The 13,796-nt window shown below is 49.9% G+C and overlaps 1 protein-coding gene and 1 long non-coding RNA gene across 5 annotated transcripts in view; one reads left to right on the forward strand and one right to left on the reverse strand.

Annotated features, from left to right (window-relative positions):
* ZER1 (zyg-11 related cell cycle regulator) overlaps positions 1-13,679 on the reverse strand; it is a 21,540-nt gene extending 7,861 nt beyond the window's left edge. Inside the window, exons 1-13 of the mRNA XM_084493912.1 lie at positions 13,539-13,679; positions 8,982-9,245; positions 7,988-8,138; positions 7,280-7,716; positions 5,692-5,868; positions 4,440-4,554; positions 3,770-3,916; positions 3,344-3,517; positions 2,429-2,644; positions 1,703-1,744; positions 1,228-1,347; positions 659-774; positions 121-309 (exon numbers count right to left, since the gene is read on the reverse strand). Of these exons, the coding sequence (XP_084350038.1) occupies positions 121-309; positions 659-774; positions 1,228-1,347; positions 1,703-1,744; positions 2,429-2,644; positions 3,344-3,517; positions 3,770-3,916; positions 4,440-4,554; positions 5,692-5,868; positions 7,280-7,716; positions 7,988-8,138; positions 8,982-9,139 (2,042 nt within the window). The 5' untranslated portion in view covers positions 9,140-9,245; positions 13,539-13,679. The remainder of the gene's footprint in view (positions 1-120; positions 310-658; positions 775-1,227; positions 1,348-1,702; positions 1,745-2,428; positions 2,645-3,343; positions 3,518-3,769; positions 3,917-4,439; positions 4,555-5,691; positions 5,869-7,279; positions 7,717-7,987; positions 8,139-8,981; positions 9,246-13,538) is intronic.
* Positions 734-12,781, forward strand: LOC311421700. Of its 4 annotated transcripts, none has more exons than XR_014684963.1 (4): positions 734-871; positions 1,234-1,454; positions 10,734-10,918; positions 12,543-12,781. It is a non-coding gene; the product is annotated as an uncharacterized lncRNA (long non-coding RNA). The 4 variants fall into 4 exon arrangements; XR_014684964.1 differs by having other exon boundaries at positions 10,744-10,918; XR_014684965.1 differs by lacking the exon at positions 12,543-12,781 and adding an exon at positions 11,025-12,383 and having other exon boundaries at positions 10,744-10,918.
* Positions 13,680-13,796: the final 117 nt, after the last annotated feature.

Consider the following 13,796-nt stretch of genomic DNA (forward strand, 5'->3'; position numbering starts at 1 on the left):
CCTTCACTTTAAGCAGAACCTCCACACTCTGCTGTACCTTTTCCCTTCTGTCTGTTGGTGCTTGCTTTCTGTGACAAGCCTGGCTGCTGAGAAAATGAGTCATACTTCTCTATTCCTCACCTGTAATTGATATTTCTTCTGGAGTTGATATCCCAGCTCTGGATGGCTGCCCACATCCTCTTTACAACTTCCTCTCGGTGTGGCTCACAAATACCCCAAGCCTCTGGACCATCAAACATGATATGGGAGAGCACGCCACAGGCATTATAGGATACCTCAATGCCATCTGCTTTGCTCTCCAGCAGGTTGCTGCCAAGAGAGAAGAGATCATTGGGAGGTTCCAGAACAACCTTCCTTAGCATCTTACAAAAAAACAAAACCAGCACGTGTTTTATTGTGATCAGAAACAGTCATTGGAGAAAACATCTCCAGCCTGAAACAGGAGCAACGCTCTCCAGGGATGCAGCTTTTCAGTGACATTAACACCACAAATAAGCCCCTACAATCCAAGGCATTTACAAAGCTGTCAAATGATTTCCTTTTAGCTTTTTTAGAATGCAAAAACAATCTGAGGCATCAAAGGTTGAAAAGTCTCCAGGTGATTCAGGACCAACACAAGCATTCACTTGGCCCAGCTGCTCATTAGCCTGGCACTCACCTGAACACACTGATGAACTGGGAGGTCATGAGCTGTGGGCGGAGTTCCTTCACCTCTGCCACATTGCCAAGGAGGCCGAGCATATTGCGATGCAGCTCCTGTTTCTCTGGGAACTCCTAACAAAGTCAGAGACAGGATTATACAATAGTAGAAGCACGGTGATATTGAGAACAAGAGACCCTGGGGAAAGGTTGTGCAGTGCTTCTAAAAAGGGTGAGTGTTTTTGGGTAGTTAGCATTGGTTCTTTAGCAATTCTCTGATGGGATCTCTAGCCTTCAAGATCCATGTGAAATGAGAAATCAAGGCCAGCGCCTGTTACTCACTGGTGCTCTACTTAAGGAAAACTGCGTACGAGGCAGGAAAGAGGGGGATGCGTTCAGTTTAAGTTTCTCTGCTTTCCTACTGGGTGGGTGGGTGGATGAGAGAAAGAATGAAACATGCAAGCTTTTTCTGTTCACGCAACATAGGAAGTACTGCTTATGGATTAGCATAACTAGGAATCGTGCCCAGACACTTGTATCTCCACTGCTAATGTCAGCGTTCATCTAGAGAAAACTAGATGTACTTACTTTCAGGCACTCCAAGAACAGTTTCATGCCACTGTAGTTAAGGAACATCTCACAGTTATCAGGGGTCTCATCAGTAATGTTCCAGAGGGCGCTCCAGGAGAACTCCATCACCTGATCGCACTATGGAGCCAAAGAGAAAGGGAAGAAACAGTTTTGCAAATGTGGGAGCCCAGTGCAAACCAGCCACTTGTGGTTCATCTCTGCCATCGCCCCAGATGAATTCAGGGGTAAGAAAATCTTGTCATTCGCTTTCAGCTTGTCAGCAAGTGTGCTTGTTTGTTTATTACTTTTGCTTCCCTGCCACATTCCCTCCTGCCCTGCCACCCTCCCTCCAGTGACAAGAAATTCTGCAGCACCAGCTGGGATGTCTCATGTTTGGTAGAGAAGCTGGGCTAGCGCTCCAGACTGATCTCCATGCCAAAGTCAGACTGAAGAAAAAATACTCTATGTATAAACTTCTGTGGGAAACACTCACCGTTTTATCAGCCAGCTTCTTCTGAATCAATTTTAGCATTGTCTGTGGGCAGAAGGGGAAGAATGAGAACAGTTCAAGAATCACAGAGCTAAAACCGACAGCTGTAGGTGCTGCAGGACTGGCTGCAGCCCCTTGCAGGCATATGAAGTTTTGACCCTTTGCGAAGTAGTTACTTGATATTTTTTCCTCTAAATCAGTGGGATTGGGTTATGTTCAGGATTGCAGGTGTGTTTGAAGAGCTGAACCATGTCACAGCCAAGTTTGTTGGGTTTACAGTCAAGTCAGTTGTGACCTGTGTGACAAAGTCTGGAATGTGGTAGAACTGCAAAAAAGCTCTGGCCTCTGCAGTTCTTTGTGGAGGGGTGAGATATGCGTTGATGTGAGTTGGGGAGCTGATACAAATTTAGGGAGATGCAGAAGGAGCTAATCAAAAGGTTGTACTGGTTCTGGAAACGGTGCAGCAAAGAAGGAAGGTATCAGGTCACACTGCTTCCCTGCTCTCATGGACAGCCTGTCTCTGAGATCATGACTTCCAGGGCTGGCAAGCCAGAAAAAGGTGTCACGTGGAGGGGCAGGTTCCAGGAGAGGTTAATGCTGCTGGAACACCAGTTCCCTCCTGTGATATGGTGAGGCTGGTTCACTGGCTGGGCCTGTTTGGTGGACTGCTGCAAGGAAACTGAGGTAGCCTGGGTTAAAGATAAGCAGATGCCTTGGGACCATACCAACCATGACAAAACCCATCTTGCCCACAGCTTCTTTATGATCGTTGTCCACCTGGCAGACCAGAGCATTACAGAGGTGCACGGCGATGCGCTGGATAGACTCATCCTGCCGGCTCTGATTGAGGATGTTCAGCAGCAGCTCGTTGACTCGGCGGTACTGGAACTCCAGCTCCTCGGGAATGCTGAAGTTACACAGCGTCAGGCAGCAGTTGCGCTGTACCTGGGTCAAAGGGAAGCAAATGCTGCACCAGCTGGCTACAAAAATCTGACTTTATCCCCTCAAGTTCTCTTTCTGCTTTGTACTGAAACCATCTTCTTGTTTGACCGCTACCACTGAAATTTCTGTCACCCTCCTACCTAGCGGTCTGCTTGAGCTGCGTTCTATCAGTAGGCTCTTCTCTCTCACTGGTCTCACATTGCCACACAATCGCCCAACACACGTCAGTTTTCAAGGCGGTTCTTTGCTGCCTTTAAGCTTTCTGTTCAGGAGTCACCACTCTGTAACTCGGAGGCATTGCAATGTATATTGTCAGCTAGCTTCTGATAGCAGGGCGCTGGCATGACGTTTCTTTCTGTTAGCTTAACACCCCCATGTCCACACCCCTTTCACCCCATAGGTAGTATTGGACACCTATGCTGTGGGTTGTACACCTTCTGACCTTTAGCATCAGCTAAAAAGATGCCTTGCTACCATCACTTGCTTCCCCTGGTTCTGGAGAACATCACAAGGCTAAGGAGCACCTTGCACGTAATTCCCACCTCTGAGTGAAGGCAAAGAGCAGATCTGGGCAAACAGTTCTCTGGTGCCTGCCTCAGCTCACATACCAGAGGCTTAGAATCCACAAATTCTAACACCAAGCTAAAGACCTAACATAGGAAGGAGAACTGGGGGAGCCAAAGGAGGCCGGGCAGCTCTTACTGTGACTTCCTGGTAGGACTCCATGCCGTTCAGCACCACCTGGATGACCTGGCGCCGCAGCTTTACGCTCTGCTCCATGCGGTACTCGGAGTTCGTCAGGTAAAACAGCGCCGCGCTGCCTGTCACCTGGATGTTTTTGTCATCCTTGTGGCACTTGAGGGCTGTGATCACCAGCTGCAAGGAAGCAACGTGAAGCTTCAGTGCCACTGACTTGCTGTTGAGTCTTGGAAGGACAGTTAATGCTGTGTGGGACAAAGGCTGTCACAAGCCTGCAAGGAACGTGCTTATGAAATGAAGGTATCCAGTTCCACTGCACTACTGGAACTTTCTCCAGAATGGCCTGATATGGCATCCTGGTGTGAAGAAAAGGCTGGGACTGCAAAATTTCCCTTGTAAGGGTGAGGTAAATGCTAGCATGGGGCTTACCTGAAGGGCTCGCAACAGCTGGCTGCAACGCTCAATGCGGGCAATGTCAAAAAGGAGGTTGATGGCCCGCGAAGTGATTTCTGGCCGGTGTTCAGTGTACGCCTCGATAGCATTCAGGACTTGCTCTTCATTCTTGTCTCCACTCACCTAGCATGGAGGAACAAGGGTCAGGGGAAAAAAGGATGAGGGAGGAAAGCCAGCATCAGAAAGGAACTCTGAGGGTAGGTCTGAAAGGTCAAAGGGGGCAACTTGCATCTGTCCTTCTAGTAGGATTAGGCCCATGATGGGAGCAAAGATGTTTGAGTCGCTTCTTGGCCCAGAATGACAAGAAAAGGCACCTCTGGGGCAGAAGGATGCTATTCACAAGACTCCTATTGTCTTTTTCTGGTAGTCACAGACAATCCTAATCCTTAATTGGGGATTAGTTTTTCAGCCCATTCTGTAAGTGTCTTTTTTATATTTTTTTAAACACCTGTAAAATCTGTGTGGGATATAGGTCTTGTCTTGCCCTCTGGCAGCTCTCCTGCGTTATCAAGTAGCTATAAAAAGGTCAGAGCTAAACTGTCACATGTGAGACCCTAAGAACTCCACTCTACTAGCAGACAGTGATTTGCATATTCTTTGAACTTCTGCCAAGTACCTACTACCAATATTCTTGCACCCTCATTACCTTATAGGCTGGAATATGTGTCAGGCGGCAGAGAGACGTCTCAAAAAGGCCCAAGAATTGGAGTGGTCGTTTCAGACCCCGGAAGGGTGCGATGCTGCTCTTTGCTGGCTCAATGCTGAGGAAAGAAAGAGATCGCTCGTGTTGGTACCCTGCTTCTCCGGGTGTCTCCTGCCATAAAAACAGCTACCTCCTCTCTGTTCATTTTGACTGTACTGCTCGGTAACTAGAGTGATATCATCTGCATTTCAGCTGTACACCAGCCAGCTTCTCCTAAAGCTAACAATAGGCACACATCCCAGATGATCCTGAGTGGAGGGCTAAATGTGTCGAACAAAAACAGCAGTAAGAATTCACGCAGGCAGAATGCAGCTTTCCTAGATAGAATTTGTCCTGGAAATTCACTAGTTGGGGTGAACGCTTCTTAGGAAAGGGATGTGGATTTCACTGATCCAAACTATTTGCAAACTTGTCTGTGTGTCATGTGCTTCTGTCATGTGTGTCTGTGCTTCTGTGATGATCACAGAAGCAGACCGGTATGTTTATGCAAGAACACTTGTTTTGCTGCCATGTTCTTTATTGACCAAGAGCCAGTATTATAATTACATATTTTTTTTTACCAGCTTTGGAAAAGAGTCAGTACTGTCTCACTTGTTTGCTTTTGCACTTGAGTGCTTGCAGAACAGGAGGGCAGAGCTCTTAGCTGACCTGGAAAACCACATCTCTAAGTATGTCCTACTGAGGTGGACCAGCATTTTTAAAGGTTAGTTTGCCCAGCATCCAGGTCACATCTGAAAATCTGCCTTTAAATTCTAAGTTCTGAAAACACTCTGCCCTCCTGTGAACACTGGTGTGTTGACTTAGTGTAGAAGTGTTTTGTCTCAGAAAAGCCTCATTTCAGTGAAGGTAAAAATGTTTTATATGGAAAATGCGTAAAGGGCCCTGGAGTCCTTTTAGATCTATTAAACCATTGCAAGTGATCCCTAGAAGAATGCGTGTAGAAAAGAACTTCTTCAGTTATGTATGGAAGCTAGGTAGAATGAATTTATTACTTTTGCAGTCCTTATTTGTGTCACATACAGAAAACACTGCTGATTCCCATACTAGTCTTTAGCATCAGGAGGAACTAGGAACAGTTGTATCTTGCTTTAATTAGATCTACCAAATTTGGAAGGCCAGAAGAGGGAAACATCCTTAATTCATCTTTGACCAAACTAGCCATCCAAGCTGACCTCGGTAATTGCTGTTTCCTTACCTTGTCTGGCCCATCTTCTCTTCCATGCTTGGGATAGTGCAGTTCTCCAACATGGTGTGCCCTGAGATATCGAGCGAAGTGAGGTTTAGCAAGTTTTCCACAAACAGGTTTAGAACCCGCCGGGTCAGCTTGAATTTGTAGTAACTGGACAGATGATCGCGGGAGATATCCAGGTGCCTGCAAACGACAGAGAGCAGCTCAGTGTCTGGAAAGCATCAGCTGGTTGCTAAAATGGGACTCTACTGGGGAAAGTGATGAGCCAAGTGTGATTGTTGTTATTATTCCCTTCCTAAGATACAGGAATGTGGTTCTGTAGGATCTGGCAGCAGGATCTGGCCTTGTGTCTAACCGAAGCACACAGGTATCTGGTAGAGGTCTACTTAAAATGGAGCACAATGACTCACTCGGCCACACCATCACAAAGGAAATTGCTCTAGGCTCAGGAACTGCCTTTCCCAAGCTCCATCAAAGCCTGGTGATTAAGATGCACTAGAGGATCTTTGCATTCCCAGAAACATTTGTTGCCTCATCCCACAAATTAATTTACACAAGTTTTTGTCTGCTTCCCCAATCTTTTTTTTTTTTTTTTTCCACTCCAGGCTATTACTCTCATTTCATGTACCATGCAGTATTTAAATGCTTAAACCCAGGGGAAACCCCTGCTGCGAAGGGAGTTGTGGGGCAAACTAACTGGCTACCATGTGCAAGTAGGGTCCCTTATAGGGCAGGGCATGCTCCTGCCTGCTGAGAGAAGACCCCTTGGGAGAGACTAAACTGCTTAAGGCAGGAGCCAACTTCCTACTTTCAGAAGTGTTTTCTCCATGTTGTGAACCAAGTTTCATCGCAAATCACCAGCAGGCAAACGAAGTCATTAGGATTTAGCCAGTGATACCCAGGAGGTTCTCCCAGGACACATGTTAACGCGGTACCCCCTAGTGCCTGCAGTCTGTGCAGACAATACTGAAGGCATTGCAAAGTATGCTTCATGTGAATGCTAGGGCCCTGCTTTTTGGCTCGGGTCTTGTTCCTGATACCACTGTGCAGTTTGAATAGCAATTGTCTCGACTCTGTTTCAGGAAGTCATTTCACTGTCAACACTGTTAGGTCAGGAGTGCCTATTTATTTACGCTGCTTTTTTCCTTGGTTGCACCATCCCTCCACAGCGCGCTTACACAAAGCACAGCGAGCAGATGGTCTGAGCTGAGAGCTTTCTGAGTTTTATCTCAGAGCCAGTTTTGAACTTTGGATGTTCCCGTTTAACAAGTGGTATGAAGGATTGACTTTCACAGTGTGGTTGTCACTGAACTGGTATCTGTGTACATCCGTAGCCATTTTTCCCCCCATCTTGGGTGTTCTGCTGTTCTTTTTCTGTTTGGTTAGAGTGGATATGTTTCTGTGTGTGTATATTTATTTAATTTTCCCCCATGTGCACAGTGAGTCAGTGAGAGAGTCTGTTCATGGGAGGGTTTATAACCTGAAGCCAGCAGCAGATGGCTCTCCCTCAGCAGGCAGGTAGCCCACCCCCAAGAGACTTGCGTGGCTCCTATCAGTGGGGAAAAGCTAAAGAAGGAAAAAGAGATCTGCTGACCTGAGCTTGTGGAGCTGTGCAATCACTTGGATGTGCTCCTCTGAAAGGTCCATGTTGTAAAGCACTAAGGAAACCAGACTGTCCTTCCACTGGGTCAGAAATCCCACATCGTTCAGCTGGATCCCGGAGAGATCAAGAGCTGCAAGGGAGGCCAGAGGCCGAAGCAACGTCTCCACATTTACCCCTTCAATCAAGCGACCCAGGTTCAGGAAGCGCAAGCGGCTAAAGCCTTCGAAAGTAAAGTCCTTGACCAAAACCTGGCGAGTGGGGTTCACCAAACAGTCATCTTCACAGCCTCCAGGGTTTTCCTCCTCGTAGAAGATATTACAGCATCCAAAGAGGCTAAGGGAGATAAGCGTGTGGCTGAAGCTCACCAAGGTTTGCAGACTCTTGGCTGTCAGCTTCTCACAGTTAGTCAGGTAGAGCTCAACAAGATCCTGGAAGATGGAAAATCGAACAGTTAGAAACCTCCCACAGGCAGAGAGCCCCACCCTGCTCCCTATAACACCTCACACCAGGACAGCCTGAGACCACGTGTCACCAGACTCGACCAGTGTCCCCAGCCCATTCCCTACAGCAGCCTTTAGGGTGCCGAGGATGGAGATGCTGAGGTTCTCCCCCAAAAAACTTGGATACAATCCTGGGAATCTCTGGATGCCTGGGATTCTAGCCGTTCCCCATGCAGCAGTGCTGTCACGGCAATGCCACCTGCTTCCTGATGGCCTCCAGGTCCTGGTCCTGCACGATCTGTTCCCGCAAGTGGATCCGAGCTAGCCTGGTGCTCCGGGGATCAGAGAACAGGGTGAAGAAGCTTTCATGGGGTTCGAAGATGCTGTCCGTCTTGACCAGCTCCACATACCTGCATTAGGGCAATGGCGTTAGCACAGCACAACGCAAAGGCTCAGGTACAGCCCTAGCACCTTCACTGGTCATGGCAAAACGTTACCAAGTGCCTGAGCACACAGACTCCCTCCTGATCATCCAGAATAATGCTGGGATAATGGGAGCTAGGCTATTATCTCTTTTTGTACAAAGCTAATACTCCTTAGGAAAATCTAAGGCAAAGATTTGTGCAAGGTCATGTGTATTTCTGAGCAAACCGGCTTCTGGCAAGCACAGACTCCGGGATTTTTCTTTCCTCCCTGTTTAAAGCTATTAACTTGATTTTTTCATTTTCAGAAAATTATCTAGCCAGTTTTCTGCCAGACTTTGTGGGCAGGAGTTCAGCCAAGAGAAACTGTGATAGCCAAGTTAGAAATCCCTGGAAACAGGTTGCTTTGTGAAGCTATGGCAGCAGCTGCCCTAAAATGCAACATCTGTTAGCACTTTGCACTCTTATTTTTCTGGTTTGGGAGAGAATCGTAATGCTGCCGTGGTGGGAAGTAGGAAAGCTCCCTTGTTGCTTACTGATGTTCTTGGAAGAAGCAGCGACTGCTCATTGCAATCTGGGGTTAGCTATATGGAAATGGTGACTGGCAGGACTATGGTGACCCCTGGGGATAGTTCCTTCTGAATTTAATGCACATCCTTATTTCCAATTTGAGGCTAAACCAGCAAAAACAGCCCTACGAATTCCTCCCTGTTTTTTTCCTTGTAAGCTTTCCATCACTTTTTTTTTTAGAAAAACCATGGTCCTCCTTCCCCAAGCCTCCCAGCTCCTTTCCAAACCAGACAACCGCTTCCCCACAGCCCTGAGACGTACTCGTTGACAAGTTTGTCGCAAATCTCGCTTGGCAAGAAGATGTCAGGGTGGAGTCGGAGCGTTTCGTTGTCCAGCAGGTAGCAGAGAGTCCCCTCCAAGTTGCGAAGGCAGAAATCTGTGCACAAGGTCATTAGTGACTCCGGGCTGTCGGATGCCATCTTGAGGGAAGCAGCAGGCAGGGGAAGGACAGAAGGAAGCTTTTGGTTCAGAAGATCCTTTCCTCAAACGAAATCCCAGGATGGATTTACAGAGACATCAGGGCAGCTATAAGCAGAGGAGGAGGGGAAAAAAAAAAAAAGCATTGAGAAAGGCAGACTGGAAAGCATCCTGCAGAGCTGCTGTACCAGCGAGGATGTTGATGGGTTTATTTACAGCCCATCACTTGCTGACCTCAAAAGAACCTGCAACGTTTTGGCCTCTCTGGGACTTAATTCCTTGGCAACCCCACCCCCAGGGGACACCGAGGGAATGAGTTAATACGAAACATGTTTGGAAATGAGGCTACACAGCAAGAAAATGCTTCCTCATGGCAGGAGTTATCTGGCTGACGAAGGGCCTCTGAAAGGGAAGTGGCAGAAACCACAGTGCTCGGTTTCCTTCAGAGTGGCTCGGATAAACCACCAGAAAATTTACTGTTGCGAAGATCCTTTGTGCAGCCCCAGTGGGACCTGGCGGCCCCGTATCTCGTGCCTGTAATTGTTGGCCATCGTTCCAAGTGAAGTTCAAGCTGGGTGCTTCTCTGCAGCTCCAAGCCAGAAGCTTCGTGCAAGTCCCTGAGCTAGACCATGAAGTGGATCAGAAGCCAGAGGGAAGGACATGAACTGCTTTGGCTTCCCTTGCTGAGTGCAGCGAAAAGGTTTATGCACGTGAAGGACATCGATGAGTGCAGCTGGAACTTGCTCACCTAAAACGTTCCAAATTCTGTTAGGAAAAAAAAGTACAGGCAACTGACTGGGAAAAAGGCGAGGGACTTTTTCCTCTTCTTGGTTTTTAGCACCAAATGAAGAAGGATGGCGAGGCAGGCAGTCAGGAGAGGCTATTCCTGTCCATTTTCTTGTTTCAAAAATCTCCTGGCTCTGCTTTTCACGCTTGCTGGCACCGAAGGAGCCCTAGCTGAGTGCACTGACGGTGTTTAGGAGAAATGACTGAAGAACAGCAACTCCTGTTTCACTTTCAAAAGGCTCAAATCACGTTAGAAACAACCCTAATGTGAACCCTTCAATACGTTTCCATGAGCATACAAGAACTGTGTTGAAATGTTTAGTTCTGAGGAAAAACATGTTGTTGGTTTTGTTTTTTTTTTTTTTTTTTCAATAGGTGTGTCCCTACTGCAGCGAGGACACGAATGCTATGGAGTTATTCTCCTCTGCACAACAGCTGAGCAGCCTTTGCTGGGGAAGCTGTTGCAAAATGTGAACTATATGCCGTTTCTGATCTTTATCCTGCAGCTGCAAGGATTGGGGCGCATGTCTGTCTCTAGCTCTCTGCTTCTGAGTGTTACTCTAAAGCCTCTGGTGCTCTCTTCCCTTCGTTCCTGCAGTAGCAGCACACGATGCAAGAATTTCAGGCAAATTCAAATTCAGGCACCAAATGGTCCCTGTGGGAGACAGCAGCACAGCCCTGACTGAGGCTCCCGGCCTCCTGATCCCCCCTACGCTGCAGAATGGATTTCTGTGCAGACACAAGGGCAACACAAGTTGCAAATCAAAGCTCTTTTCTTCCCTCTGTGTCTCAGTAATTATTTTTTTTGAGTGTGTTTCAGTGCCAAGGACAAGAAGTTGGCCAAGGAATTAACCCAAGGCACGAAGGAGCCTCAAAAAGCAAGCGAGATCAGCAGAGCTGCTCCTTGCTCGGCGATGGAGGAACTGCAGTGCTGGACTACACCTGAGGAACACCTACCCTAAGCCTTGTCTCCCTGGGCCAAATCTTGCTCTAGGGTAAGTGGACAATACTGGGACTGAACCTTGGTTGCCTTCTGGCTTTACTTGAACTGTTTCAATAATTCTTTCTTCCTCTAAATGTTTTTGGGAACTATACGTGCAGGCAGCCGTAATGATTTTGCTTCAGTCCCAAATTCCTGGCCCACTGTGTTCTGACCTAGAACTTTCAATAGCTTTTCCAGTGGGGATCTCAAGCAGGTTCTCTGCTGGTTTTCACTCAAGAGGGAAAAGGTCTCCGAGCACAAGCAGGTGATGCAGAGAAAAAAATGAATAAAACCCAGCAATCACCAAAAATGTACTTGATGTGCTGATCAGAGACAGTTTAAAGGGTGCAGTCTCTCTCTGGGTCACTGAGCCCTGAGCTAGCGACGTGATAACATAGAATTGATGACTTAGGGGTGCCACGGTAACTTGGAGACCTTTGAGATGCGTGTCACAAGGAACAAAAATGAGTAAGATGGGTTTTCATCCTGAAAAAAAGAAGGAAATCCCTGATCAACAGCTGTCCTGCTTGTAGTTATGTCAGGAGGGTGAAATGTGCCGCTGAGGGCGGAGAATTGCCTCGCGAGTGGTGAGGTCCCAACCGAGGGAATGCAGGTGGGAGGAAGCTGTCCTGTGCCCTGCGTGGCGTCTGCTTTGGAGACAGATCTGCTTCAGCTCCAGAACGAGTCCCTCTCACACGTTTTGCCTGAAGCTCGCTGGAGAGGATCTTTCCAGAAAGGCAAGATGAACAGGAAGATCTGAGCCAGCAGGGAAACGTGTTCTGCTGTCCCTACCAGTTCACCCGTGCCACCAGACAGGAGGTCCCTGCAGCCAGTGTTCTTCCCTGGCTTCCTACCGCTGGCCAGAGAACTTGGAAACAAACCCCCATTGACAACCTTTTGTCACATGGAGCTGGAAATGGTCGGTGCTTGGGGCTTGTCCAAGCAGCTTAGAACTCTAAAGGGAATGGGCTGCCTTCCTATTGCTCTGCCAATCCTCTGTGCCCCTCTGCCGTGGCCAGCACGATGCAGCCGGCTGATCCTAGCCCTAGAGAAATCCCACGTTAACTTCTGAGCTTCCCAAAATCTACCAACAAAATCCCGTGCAGGAAGCTAGCGCAGAGGAAAGCGCCCCAGTAAAATAACCCCAAAGAGAAGCATTCATCCTCGTGATTTACTGGGTGTATTCGAGTAGCACCCGAGCTGCTGCTGCACCTGTGGCCCTGTGGTATGGGACACAAGACAAACTAGTCCTGGCCTCCTCAAACTGGACTTGAGAGGTGATGGAGGCAGGGGGAGAGGGAAGTAAGGAAGTCGATAGCTGCACCGATCAGTATTGGCTCTAGATATAAGCTCGGTGTGCTTTGGTGATAAAAATAAATGAACTAGATATGCTGACAAATCATTAGCGTTTGCCTAATCATTATCCTCGGGCAGCTTTCCACAGGCAATAGATCTGCAAGTCGCCCGCCTTGCAGACTGTCGCCAGTGCAGCCCAGCGATGGGTAATGAGCTGTCCTGTGCATGTGTGTTCTTGGAGGGTCAAAAACACGTGCAGGATGCTGACAATTCAAGTGCGGGAATCGAAAGGAGTCAGAAGTACAGCTGCCAATCTTCTTTACCATTTATTTCTCGGGCAGCTTTCGCTTCTGTGTCAATGCACGAAGGAACCAAGGCCCTGGGAGCTGCTGCAGTGGGCATTCGAAGCCTGCACACCCGGCTGACCCCAGAAGCAGCCTCCTCCACGGAGTAACAGCACCCTCCCTCCAGCTGTGGGTCCCAAAAGAAACTGCAGCACCACGCCACGCAGTTTCGCTCATCCCCAGCACCAGCCTTCCACAGCCAGCCAGCCTCTCTGGCAAGTATTGCTGATTTGCAGCCTACATTGGTATTTTTACATCGTTTCTGGCTCTGCGGGCACGTGAGCCTTGGCGGCGGCCTCGGGCTGCCCGTGCCAACGTTCCCTACCTTGGACTTGAGACCCGGCTTCTCCCCCGGTATCTCCCTCCGGGGCCGCTGCCCGAAGCCAAGCCTGACTCACGGTGGCTCCACGCCAAGGCCGGAGCCTTCACGGCGCTGCCACACGACCGAGGGGCAAAACCGACTTGGGGAGCACCAGGACCGTGCCCAAGGAGAGAGAGAGAGGGCACAGAGCGCGTGTGGATGGGAACGGCTCCAAAAATCCCCGTGCCGTGCTTGCGGGCTGTGGCCCGGGGCGCGTTTTGAGGGAAAACTGCACTGTCACTCCAGCTGCCAGCTGGGGGGGGCAATTATTCATTTGTCCCCCCATCGTTATTCATTTCTCCTCCCGTAATTCTTCATTTCTCCCCCCGCAGCTGGCCGGGGAAACTCCGGCGCTGCCCGCCAGCCCCCAGCACGGCCCCGGCCCCGTGCCCACAACCTCCCAGCCGGGAGTGGGGCCGGGATCCCGGTGGGGGGGGGTCCCCGTGCCTACCGGGCCGGGCTCTCCGGGCTGGGCCCAGCCGCCCCCTGCCCCTGCCCCTTCTCCCCCCCCCCTCCCCGCGCTGACAGCCCCGGGCCCTGCCCCCAACCCCCCACCCCCACACACACCGGGGCTCCCTTCCCGGTGCCAACCCCGGTTCCTCGGAGGCTGTGGGGCCGGGAACGGGACTCACCTGGCTCCAGAGCCCCCCCCGCGGAGGGCCGGGGCCGGCGGGCAGGGCTCGGGCTCGGCCTCCTCCTGCTCGGGGCCCCCCCCGTCCCTCCCCCCGCCGCCGCCGCCGCGGCCTCCGCTGTCAACAAACCCCGCCGTCACTTCCGCCAGCCGGGGGCCGCCGCACCGGAGGAGGAGCCTCCGCCACCGCTTCCCCCCGGGAAACAGCGGCCGGGCCCGGAACGTTCCGGGTTCGCCCCCTCGGTCCCGTTCCGCCCCC

This window comes from Aythya ferina, assembly GCF_964211825.1.
Source record: "Aythya ferina genome assembly, chromosome: 20".
Lineage (NCBI taxonomy): Eukaryota > Metazoa > Chordata > Aves > Anseriformes > Anatidae > Aythya > Aythya ferina.